Source organism: Pipistrellus kuhlii, unplaced genomic scaffold, assembly GCF_014108245.1.
Source record: "Pipistrellus kuhlii isolate mPipKuh1 unplaced genomic scaffold, mPipKuh1.p scaffold_m20_p_71, whole genome shotgun sequence".
Taxonomy (NCBI): domain Eukaryota; kingdom Metazoa; phylum Chordata; class Mammalia; order Chiroptera; family Vespertilionidae; genus Pipistrellus; species Pipistrellus kuhlii.
This window is the reverse complement of record NW_023425575.1, coordinates 292,578-305,000: the sequence shown is the minus strand read 5'-3', so window position 1 is coordinate 305,000 and position 12,423 is coordinate 292,578. Positions and strand designations below refer to the sequence as shown.

General features: G+C 42.2%; 3 protein-coding genes across 15 annotated transcripts in view; all 3 read left to right on the top strand.

Moving 5' to 3' along the window:
• The window catches only part of LOC118710240 (zinc finger protein 420), a 241,764-nt gene that overhangs the window by 96,066 nt on the left and 133,275 nt on the right, over nt 1-12,423 (top strand). The window lies entirely within an intron of this gene.
• Nucleotides 1-12,423, top strand: part of LOC118710213 (zinc finger protein 208) — a 141,251-nt gene that overhangs the window by 57,833 nt on the left and 70,995 nt on the right. For 5 of the 13 annotated variants that reach the window (XM_045575958.1, XM_045575949.1, XM_045575956.1 and 2 more), the window contains one exon: nt 5,519-5,645. The exons of 7 other annotated variants lie outside the window; for them this stretch is intronic. In XM_045575958.1, coding sequence (XP_045431914.1) covers nt 5,612-5,645 — 34 coding nt within the window. In that variant the 5' untranslated portion in view covers nt 5,519-5,611. Of the gene's footprint in view, nt 1-3,855; nt 3,906-5,518; nt 5,646-12,423 lie in introns of those variants that run through there. One more of the 13 variants, XM_045575957.1, reaches the window with a different exon arrangement.
• The window catches only part of LOC123651699 (zinc finger protein 320-like), a 124,209-nt gene that overhangs the window by 106,419 nt on the left and 5,367 nt on the right, over nt 1-12,423 (top strand). The window lies entirely within an intron of this gene.

Genomic DNA, 12,423 nt, shown 5'->3' with positions numbered 1-12,423 from the left:
TTAAAATATGTACACAGATAATTTAATAAAAAATATGATCTAAGTACATTATATTATGATTTGAACAAGGTTTTTTTTGTTGTTGGTTTGTTGTTTTCATGTGTGTGTTTTTTTAAATATATTTTATTGATTTTTTACAGAGAGGAAGAGAGGGACAGAGAGAAACATCAATGAGAGAGAATCATTGATCAGCTGCCTCTTGCACACCCCCTATTAGGGATGTGCCTGCAACCAAGGTATTATACATGCCCTTGACAGGAATCGAATCTGGGACCTTTCAGTCCACAGGATGACGCTCTATCCACTGAGCAAAACTGGTTTTGGCTTGTTGTTGATTTTTTTTATTGATTTCGGAGATGAAGGGCGAGGGAGAGAGAGAAAGATGTTTCCTTTTGCACCCCCCACACTGCCTCCTGTACTCCCCACACTGGGGAATGAGCCCACAACCCAGATATGTGACCATGCCTGGAATCAGTCACTTCATGGTTTATAGGTTGATCCTCAATCATTGAGCTACACAGGGCGGACTGTTTTCTGTTAGAGTTTATTTTCGGGGAAATGACAGCATATGCTTGGGAGGAAGATCTCTAATATCCCCTGATTTGGAGGTAATTTATTCCAAGTTTGGTATAGAACAATAATTATTCTAAAAATTCAATTTATAACAAATTTAAAAGTTTTTTTTAAGGCAATGTTTATTGACCTCATTATCACCTGCCTTACATCTCCAAATCTCATATCACATGTTGAGTCCCTATAAAAGGTTCTGGAATTAAATCTTTTTTGAGTCGTGGCTGCTCTGAAATAATAGCTTTTTACATAAATCTTTTCAGCTGTTAAGAGGAATTCAAATAGTTTCCAACAGAAGTGGTTCCCATCACTCCAAACTTTCACCGTAAAACTGATAGGCGATGTGACTTAATATGGGCAGGAATCAAAGCTGTTCACAGATGTGAAAGACACTTGAACACATCTTTACTTTAAACTTTTTTTCAATTACTGTTTACATTTAATATAATTTTGTATTGATTTTAGGTATAGAGCATAGTGATTAGACAATTATATTCTTACAAATTGTTCCTACCGATGGGTAATTCCACGACACCATCTGTACTGATTATATTAATTCTATACCCTATGCTATTCTTCAACCCATATGACCTTTTTCACTGCAATCCTCAACCCTTCCCACTCCCAATCTCCATATTTCTCTTTCAGAATCTGTTTCAGTTTTGTCTATTTTGTTCTTTAGAGTCTAGATATAAGTGAAAACATGGTATTTATTTTGCTTTGACTGACTTACTTCACTAGCATAACACAAAGAAGCATTTCTAAATCTGGACAATAATTATAAAAATATATTTAAAATATTTTTTTATTCAGAGAGGCCTGGAGAGGGAGAGAGAGAGAGAGAGAGACATCAATGATGAGCATCATCTATTGGCTGCAACCCTCACTGGGGAGTCAGCCTACAACCTGGGAAAGTGCCCTGACCAGGAATCAAACAGTGACCTCCTGGTTCATAGGTCTGCTCTCAACCACTCAATCACTGAACCATGTAGGCTGGGCTGGAAAAGAATTTGTGTTCCAACGGTGCCTCGCTCTGAACATTTCGGCAGACATTCAAGCAGCTGTTTCGGTAAAAAGATGTTCCCATGGTCACCTTCTAGCGGTGGCAGGTGTTGAGCGGTGGGTGTTAGTTTCGAAGAATACACTTTGGGATACGCTTTTTCGGGTGGTTTTCCTCGGCCAGTTCCCCTCCACGCGCCACACGGTCCTCCTCTTCCTTCCCAACCCTCCCCCAGCGCATGGGAAGGCCGCCGCCTCCTTCGGCCCAGGGAACAATGTTTGCTAACGGATCCCTCAGGAGCTCAGGGCCGCCCCGGCCCTTCCACAGCCAGTTCCTCAGGGTTCCTCGTGGTAACTGCGCGAGCCTGGCCCTTCCTTAAGCCACGCCCTTCCTCCCTTCTAGCCGGGCTTTTCCTCCAATCAGCGACAGCCGGCCAGCCCTCAGGCCCCGCCTCCTGAGCCATGTGCTCCACTCACACTCCGCCCTCAGGACGCCCCCCAGGGCAGCCCAGCGCCATTTTGTCCCTTAGGCCACGCCCCGTAGCTCATTTCAGTTCTGGGCTCGAGTCTATCCGGGCTTTTCCCCCAATCAGCGGCAGCCGGCCATTCCCAGACCCCGCCCCCTGGGCCTTGCGCCCCGCCCTCAGAACGCCCCCAGGGCAGCCCAGCGCCATTTTGTGTGGAGTCTGAGGACGGGAGGTGGAGGCGGTGGAGGACGAGGCAGACGTGGAGGCCGCGCTGTGAGGCAGTAACTGCCGTCTCCCTAGTGTCACCTGCGCGTCGCCATCCCGCCTTTGTCCGTCCAACTGGGTTTGCTGGTCCCAGCGCACCTTCAAGTCCCCTCAGCCGGTATTTTAAACGGCTCCTCCCCCGGTGTTTTAAACGGCTGCCAGGCTGCTCCCTGTCTTTGCTCTTTTGCCTTCGTTCTACTTGTGGAGACTTTTGAGTCGTTTCTGTATGTTGGTGTTTTGTTTTTGTTTTTTTACCTTTTCATGAACTCCCGTCCTGTCCCGCGCCATTGAAGTCCCTCCGGGAGCTGGATCTGTGCCGCCCCCTCGCGTACTGAGCTCCTGGGGGCAGTGTCCCCTCCGGCACCAGCGGAGGCATAGCCTCTCCCTGGTTCTGGGGTTCAGGCGGCCCCACCCCAGTCCGGACACCCCACCCCAGACACCCTCCGAGGTCCCTATCGCGGCCGGGGCGCCTCAGGCCTTATTGTTGTAGTTGCTGATCCACCAGGGCTGGGCTGTGACCTGCAGGTGAGTGTGGGCTCAGCCCCAGCACAGCGGCTGTGTGTGTGTGTGTGTGAATAAGCAATAATTTTTCTGTCAAAGAACAGCTTTAGCAGCTGCCATTTTGGCCTACAGCTCCCCTGGGAACTGCCATTTTGAAATAGTAAAGGTCTCCCTCTTCGAGCCCGATTGGATAAGATTAGGAGCCGGTGCTCCAATCCTGTGTGAGGAACAGATCTCGCGCGTTAGGAATAAAAGCCTAGGGGCCACCTGCTCAGTGTGCCAGGGCCCCCAGCCCCTGAGCTTGTGCACCCTCCTGTGGGAGTAAAGATACTGGCCTTGATGCCTGGCTCCCGGGTATGCTGTGTTTTATTTACCAGCACCCCTGGTTTGGGGATCTAGCCTTCTATGTGAGAGAGGGAGGGAGAGAACATGTCACCAGTAGGGCAGTATGATCCTAAGAAAGAGGGTGGGAAAAACTCATTTGTTTGCCTCTGATCAGCTCCTGTGGCAGTGGGCAGCAGACATGCCCTTTCTATGCCCTATCAGGCGTCTTCAAACTACGGCCCGCGGGCCACATGCGGCCCGCAGAGGAGTCTGATCCGGCCCGCCAGGTTTTTTGGGCAGTGAGCGCAGCCGAGGTGTTACAGTAGGAATTAGTAGTTCATATAGTCGGGCCCTCCAAGTCTCTGAGGGACCGTGATCTGGCCCCCACTTTAAAAAGTTTGAGGACCCCTGCAAGTGGTGAGGGGTGTGTGGGTGTGGGGGGGGGGGGGGGGTTTGCACAGTATGTTGATAAACAGTATATTTTCCCCTTTCCATATTTACTGCTAAACACACACACACACACACACACATTGATTTCAGAGAGAAAGGGAGAGAGAGAATCATCTATAATGAGAGGGAATCATTGATTGGCTGCCGCCTGCTACATTTATGTGACCTTGACTGGACTGGAAGCCTGGACCCTTCAGTTTGCAGGCTGATGCGCTATCCACTGAGCCAAACCAGCTAGGGCCACAGCTCAATATTCTTATTTCCCTGAGGAAGAAGCCTAGAAGAGGAGGAAGAGGAACGAAAGAGGGCTCAGCAATGGCTCTTTCTCAGGTAAAGTCCTATTTTCAGTTGGTATGTCCTTCTCAAAATGCCCTTTGACTTGCTGATCTTCTCTGATTCTGAATTGTCCCACCTGTTTTATCACACTCAATCTGCGCCTTCCCTCAGTCTCTCTCACCTCTAATTAGATTCCACCTCACCATGACCCAGTGACATGAATACTTTTTCTTTAAAAAAAAATAAATATTTTATTGATTTTTTTACAGAGAGGGAGGGAGAAGGATAGAGAGCTAGAAACATCGATCAGCTGCCTCCTGCACATTCCCCACTAGGGCTGTGCCTACCACTAAGATACAAGCCCTTGGCCGGAATTGAACCTGGGACCTTTCAGTCGGCAGGCCGATGCTCTCTATCCACTGATGTCACGAGATAATATTTACAGATACCTGCTAAGTTTTGGAAAAGGGATCAGTACCCAGTAATCTTTCTGACTGTTTTTATAATATATTTGAAGCTAAATGAGTGAATCACTGTCTTCATACTTTAAAAAAAATATATTTTATTGAAGAGAGAGGAACAGAGAGTTAGAAACATCGATGAGAGAGAATCATCGATCAGCTGCCTCTTGCACATCCCCTACTGGGGGATGTGCCCGCAACCAAGGTACATGACCAGAATTGAACCTGGAACCTTCAGTCCACAGGCTGATCCTCTATCTACTGAACCAAACCAGTTTCGGCCTTCAAACTTTTTATGATCCAGAAATTGAGAGGAAAGTGGTAGAGGGTGTCTTATATAATTTTCATTTGTAAAGTCTGAAATCAACCAAAATGTCTGACTGTTAGAGATTACTTAGATTGTTATTATCACATCCATTTCTTGGAGATTGCTTGTTCTTCTTGCAGATTGTATTCTTTAACAAAGAAGCCTTTATGTTTTATGAATTAAGGCTTCATCAGGGTTTACTTAAGAGCATTCTCTTCTGTTCCATTTCTTTATGAATCTGTATTAAAGTCATATCACACCACCTTAATTACTCTTTTTAAAATATATATATATTTTATTGATTTTTTACAGAGAGGAAGGGAGAGGTTACAGAGAGCCAGAAACATCAATGAGAGAGAAACATCGACCAGCTGCCTCCTGCACACCCCCTATTGGGGATGTCCTGCAACCAATGCACATGCCCCTGACTGGAATCGAACCTGGGACCCCTCAGTCCGAAGGTCGACGCTCTATTCACTGAGCCACACTGGTTTTGGCTTGATTACTCTTTTTAAAAAATATATATTTTACAGATTTTTTTTACAGAGAGAAAGGGAGAGGGATAGAGAGTTAGAAACATCAATGACAGAGAAATATCGATCAGCTGCCTCCTGCACACCCCCTACTGGGTATGTGAAACCCATATGCTTGTGCCAATGCCTTAATTTTAAAGTTTATTTTCCTGAAAAGCAAAATCTGTGCTGTGAATTTTGGGACATGTGTCATCCTCATGTGTCAGTGTTAGAAAATACATCATAGAATGTCACTGGGGCAAAGTGATCTTATTGGGTGATTCATAATATTCTTTTCGGTCAAAATCTTTTCTAACATTAGTTTCATGTGGGGTGACATTGTGAACTCTTCTGTTGACCTTTTGGCAAATGTGTCTTTTCTTTTAGGGACCATTGACCTTCAGGGATGTGGCCATAAGTTTCTCTCAGGAGGAGTGGGAATGCCTGGACCCAGCTCAGCAGAAATTGTACCTGGATGTGATGTGGGAGAACTACAGCAATCTCGTCTTTGTGGGTGAGGATGACTTCTTCCCGAGTTCCTACTCCACCAGCAGGGTTTTGTTTCTTTGTTATTTTAACATCTCTCATGGCTTTCTGCTTTCTAGAGTAGATTCTTATTGTCTCTGTGGTATATGTGATCTCTCAAAACTTCCATCTTGCAGAAATCTCTCATTATGTATTAAGCCACTACTTCCTCATTTGCTTTATTTATTTATTTATTTATTTTAATTTTAAATATATTTTATTGATTTTTTTTACAGAGAGGATGGGAGAGGGTTAAAGAGCCAGAAACATGGATGAGAGAGAAACATCAACTTGCCACCCCCTGCACAAACCAATGCACATGCCCCTGATTGAAATCGAACCTGGGACCCCTCAGTCAAGATCGATGCTCTATCCACTGACCCATACCGGTTTTGGCCTCATTTGGTTTAAAAGGAAGGCTTGTTACTACCTTCCCCCTCCCCCCCCTATTACGTGGACTACATTTGATGACTCACCTGAGGAAATCCTGTAGTATCTGCCTCTTTGTGACTTGTGTGCTTCATTGAAAAAATGTCATTGGTAGTTCTGGGTGTCATCATTGCAAGTTGGACTTGTACAGGCCTCTTTTCCTTTGCCCTTGCTTTGGAGTCAGAAAACCCATATTCCAGCTTCGGCTTCACCACTTATAGCTACTGGCCTTGAGTGAACCAGTTAACCTCTCCAAGGAGGAAGAGCCTTGTTTTATTAGGTATAAAGAGTAGCAGGCAAGATTGCAATTTACTTAGCAAATATCCTGCTTGACAGAGATCCCTGATTAATTTTATTGGGACTAGAAATATGCCCAGCTAAAATACTCACTCCATAGCAAATAAGAGCAGCCAATAAGATGCAGTTGGAAGTGGTTGGGTGGGGATTCCAGCACAGCACCTTACTTACTTTCTACTGCCTGAACATAGATGTGATGTCGAGCTATGGCAACTATCTTGATAATGTTAAAGCCACAGTAGTTACATCTTTGATCAAGGTAATGCTAATACAGATAATGGTCTAGTATTAGGTCTAGTAATAATTAATGTCGTTTTAAAATACTTTTTAAAATCGAATTTATTTAAACAATACAACAAAATTTAATCAACAATATAGTTGCCGTTGTTTTCTACTACTTGTGCCCAACACTCAGGAAGCATTTTAATCCCTCTGTTGTAAAATTCTTGTGATTTTGATGCAAAAAATTCGGTCAGTGCATTTTTGAGGCATTCTTCATTATTAAATTTTTTTCCAAGAAGAAAGTTTTGCAAAGAACGAAACAAATGGTAATCTGAAGGGGCAATATCAGGAGAATATGCAGGTTGAGGGAGAACTTCCCATTCCAACTGGCACAGTTTTTCAGCAGTGATTCTTGCAGTATGCGGTCGTGCGTTATCGTGGTGAAGAATTACGCCCTTCCGATTAATCAGCGCGGGTTCTTTTTCTTTTAAAGCTTGGGCTAACCTTTCCAATTGGGCACTATACACTGCACTTGTAATGGTTTGGTTAGATGGTAAAAGTTCATTATGAAGAATTCCTTTAAAATTCCACCAAACACACAACATCACTTTTTTCGCATGCAAGTCAGGTTTTGGCGTGGGCTGCGGAGCCTCATTTTTGTCCAACCACTGAGGCCGCCTTTTCAAATTAACATACAGCACCCATTCTTCATCTCCGGTAACAATTTGCTCTAAAAACGGCAAACGGTTTTGACGAGAGAGGAGCGAACTGCAAATTATGACTCTTTGATTACGGTTGTTGTCGGTCAACTCATGAGGAACCCATTTTCCAAACTTTTGGACTTTGCCAAGTGCACGCAATTGATTGGAAATTGTTTTTTGTGAACAATTTAAAGTTGTCGCAAGCTCTTGTTGGGTAATTTGAGGATTTTGCACCAAAAGAGCTTGAAGAGCTTCTTGATCAAAATTGGACACACGGCCTCGACCACTCTTGTCATCTAACGAAAAATTTCCCTCGCGAAATTTCTCAAACCAACGCTGGCATTTTCTGGCGCTAACTGCATCTTGACCAAGAGCACTACAGATGTTTTTTGCAGCCTCACTTGCTTTTCTTCCTAATTGGAACTCGTAAAGCATGCAGTGCCGAATATGCTCTTCATCCGCCATCTTCTTAGCCCTAGTTTTGCAACAAAAACCAAACCAAACACAAACTTTTTCAAGCAAAACTTGTTGATTGCACTTCACACGTTTTGTAGATACCACGTGTTTGAAGGTTATGTCAATACAAGTCAACGCCAAACGAATGTTAAAAAACGACATTAATTATTACTAGACCCAATAAATTTCCTAAAGACTTACAAGTGTCATAAAAGCTCATAAAAACAGAGAAAGAGATGCAGTTCTCATGGAGATGTGCTGACGATGCTAAGGACATGGCGAATAGCAACCCCTCTGCTCCATTCGAGCTTGAGCAATTGCCATGGAAAAGAAACACTATTGTTGCTCAGTTTTCTAACCAATAATGTCAGTTTCAGGGAGAGAGAGATAAGGCCTCTAAGGTGTAGGTATAAGCACCCAGGATGGCCCTAACTGGTTTGGCTCAGTGGATAGAGCATTGTCCCGCGTCCTGAAGGGTCCCAGGTTCGATTCCAGTCAAGGGTATGTACCTTGGTTGCAGGCAAATCCCCAGTAGGGGAGTGTGCAAGAGGCAGCTGACTGATGTTTCTCTCTCATCGATGTTTCTAACTCTCTTATCACTCTTCCTTCCTCTCTGTAAAAAGTCAATTAAAAAAAAAAAGGAACCCAGGAGGGACCTTGGCTCCCTGGAGAATGTGCAAAAAATGACCAGTCAGTGGTGATGGTCAATAGGATTTACGAATCCTATTCTGGAACTTTACAGGTCCGGGGAGAGCCAGTCCTACACAGCTTGGGATGGGATGGAATGTGTGTGTATGTTGGGGGCATAGAGGCTTTCGTGAGAGCCTTAGCTTTGAGGGGCCTGTGGTGGACTAGAGAAAAAAGGGTCATTGACATTGCTCCTTGTGATATCAAGTGATATATATATATTTTAAATATATTTTATTGATTTTTTACAGAGAGGAAGGGAGAGAGATAGAGAGTTAGAAACATCGATGAGAGAGAAACATCGACCAGCTGCCTCTTGCACACCCCCCACTGGGGATGTGCCTGCAACCAATGTAGTACATGCCTCTGACTGGAATCGAACCTGGGACTCTTCAGTCCGCAGGCTGACGCTCTATCCACTGACCCAAACCGGTTTCAGCTCAGGTGATAATATCTTTATGTTTTATGGCAGAAGAGTATTCCATTGTGTGTGTATGGTAAAGGCTGTAATAATATACATAAACTCAGAGTGTCGGTTGCATACAAAAACTGTGCTACTTGCCAGCTCTACCCCTGTGCTCATTTAAGTTATTGATGTCATATTATGTTTTATGTGTGTGTCTTCTATCAGAGATTTAAGATTTTATTTCTTTCATGTTTTATTTATTTATTTATTTATTTAAATATTTGTATTGATTTCAGAGGAAAAGGTGGGGAAAGATATAGAAATGTCAATGTTGAGAGAGAATCATTGATTGGTTTCCTCCTACATGTCCCCAAATGGGGATGGAGCCCCCAACACTGGCATGAGCCCTGATCAGGAATCAAATCATGTCAACCGTCAACCAGTGAGCCATTGTGGTCCGATGATTCCATTTGTTTTCCAAAGTTCCTAAAGAGAAATCAAAATTATATGTATTTCTTTAATATAACAACAAATTTTTATATTTCTGTATATTTCCCCACATATATGGCATCTTTATATGTTCATATGTTACTGTTGTGTAGAATTTTTACATTAATTTCAGAAGCACTTTCTTAAGGATTTGTTATAGGGCAGTTCTAATAATGAGAAGGTCTAATAATGAGAAAGTTTTGGAGCTGGAAAAGTTTTGTCCTCTACATTGTTGATGATCTGTTTTGTCAGTATTCTTGTTGGATGTTTTTTTTTTTTTTATGGTTTTGTTCATTTATCAGTTCCGTATTTTCTTTTGTGCCCTTTCCCCCCAACTAGTTTTCTACTTAGAAACACCCTGATGATCTTAGAGGAGCTGTCAGTTCCATGAGGAGTTTTTTTTTTTTTTATATAGGGTAGTATTCTGGAGTTCGATATTTTCATTGTTTTGTGTGTTTTTTTAATCTGTTCTCATGCTTATATTCATTCTACTTAGAATTCAGTGAGTTGCTTGCATTTGTATATCGTTTTCTCCAATTGTCAGGATCTTAAACTATTAATTTTTTTGTAAACTACCAACTCCTTTTCTTTCTTTCTTTCTTTCTTTTTTTTTTAATATTTTATTGCTTTTTTTACAGAGAGGAAGGGGGAGGGATAGAGAGCTAGAAACATTGATGAGAGAGAAACATCGACCAGCTGCCTCCTGCATACACCCTACCGAGGATGTGCCCTCAACCAATGTACATGCCCTCAACCGGAATCAAACCTGGGACCTTTCAGTCCACAGACAGATGCTCTATCCACTGAGCCAAACCGGTTTTGGCTACTCCTTTTCACTATTCTGTCTCTATGGGGTCCCCTTGGTGGTCGATTTATTAGTGTCTTAGGAATTCCTTAAATTCTTTTCACATTTCCACGTGTTTGTTGGCTTCTCTGAATCAAAATTATAATGAATTAAAATTTTACTGCTTTATGTACAAATTCTTTGATTATTTAATTATTACTTGTTAAATGTATTTTTATTGATATCAGAGAGGAATGAAGAGGGAGAGGAAGGTAGAAACCTCAGTGAAGAGAGAGTATCATCAATCGATTGCTTCCTGTATGATCGGGGATCAAGCCTTCAACCCAGGTCTGTGCCCTGACATAGCACCAAACTGTGACTGGTCCATAGATTGAAGCTCAATCACTGAGCTACCTCTTTCAGGCAAATTTTTTTTTTTTTTACATTTATTTATTTATTTATTTTTACATATTTTATTGATTTTTCCCCCCTCCCTCACTCTCACACATCCCCTCCCTCCCCAGAGTTTTATGTCCATTGGTTGTACTTATATGCATGGATACAAGTCCTTCAGTTGATCTATTATCTCCCCCAGATCCTCCTCCCCTCCCCGCTGAAATTTGACAATCTGCTTGTTGCTTTATTGTCTCTGTATCTATCTTTTGGTTCATCAGTTTATAATGATCTTTATTATCCACAAATGAGTGAGGTCATGTGGTGTTTCTCTTTCATTGATTGGCTTATTTCACTCAGCATGATGTTCTCCAATTCCATCCAGGTTGCTGCAAATGATGAGAATTCCTTCTTTTTTATGGCAGCATAGTATTCCATTGTGTAGATGTACCATGGTTTTGGATCCAATCATCTGCTGACGGGCACCTAGGCTGTTTCCAAATTCTAGCTATTGTAGATTGTGCTGCTATGAACATAGGGGTGCATATATCCTTTCTGATTGGTGTTTCTAGTTTCTTGGGATATATTCCTAGGAGTGGGATTACTGGATCAAATGGGAGTTCCATTTTCAGTTTTTTGAGGAAACTCCACACTGTTCTCCACAGTGGTTGCACCAGTCTGCATTCCCACCAGTAGTGCACGAGGGTTCCTTTTTCTCCGCAACCTCGCCAACACTTGTCGTTTGTTGATTTGTTGATGTTGGCCATTCTGACAGGTGTGAGATGGTACCGCATTGTTGTTTTGATTTGCATCTCTCGGATAATTAGTGACTTTGAGCATGTTTTCATATGTCTTTTGGCCTTCCTTCTGTCTTCTTTTGAAAATATTCTATTTAGGTCCATTGCCCATTTCTTAATTGGATCATTCACCTTCCTTTTATTTAGTTGTATCAGCTGTCTGTAGATGTTGGAGATTAAACCTTTATCAGTGGTGTTATTTGCAAATATGTTCTCCCACACCGTGGGCTTTCTTGTTGTTTTGTTGATGGTTTCTTTTGCTTTCAGGCAAATTCTTTTTTTTTTTTTTTTTTTTTTTTTTAATTAATTTATTTATTTATTTTTACATATTTTAATGATTTTTTTTTTTTTGCCCCCTCCCTCCCTCCCCCATAAAATTCTTAAAAATATATATATATAAAATTGATTTTTTTATAGAGATGAATGGAGAGGAATAGAGAGTTAGAAACATTGATGAGCCGAGACCAGTTTGGCTCAATGGATAGAGCATCGGCTTGGGGACTGAAAGGTCCCGGGTTCGATTCCGGTCAAGGGCATGTACCTTGGTTGCGGGCATATCCCCAGAAGGGGGTGTGCAAGAGGCAGCTGATCGATGACTCTCTCTCATCGATGTTTCTAACTCTCTATCTCTCTCCCTTCCTCTCTGTACAAAATCAATAAAATATATTAAAAAAAAGAAAAAGAAAAAAAAAGAAACATCGATGAGCGAGAGACATGGATCAGCTGCTATCTGCCTACCCCCTACTGGTACATGCCTTTGACCTGAATCAAACCTGGGACCCTTCAGTCTGCAGGATAAAGCTCTATCCATGAGCCAAACCAGTTAGGGCCCAGGCCAATTCTTGGATGTTTTGAGATGATCACATCTTTCATTTATGATTCTACTGTATCTTTTATTTTGAGTATTATGTTTTTCAATTTCCCCCATTGGTGTGATGTTTGTAAAATACTTTCTCATTGTATTTTTGTTTTCATTATATAATATTTTGGTGATATTATATAGTTGTCTTTTTTTTTTCTCCTTTTCAGCTTTAAGGTACTTATTTGCCATTCTTTTCAACTTATAATACTAATATATTTCCATTAATGTAGTCCCAATTTGATTA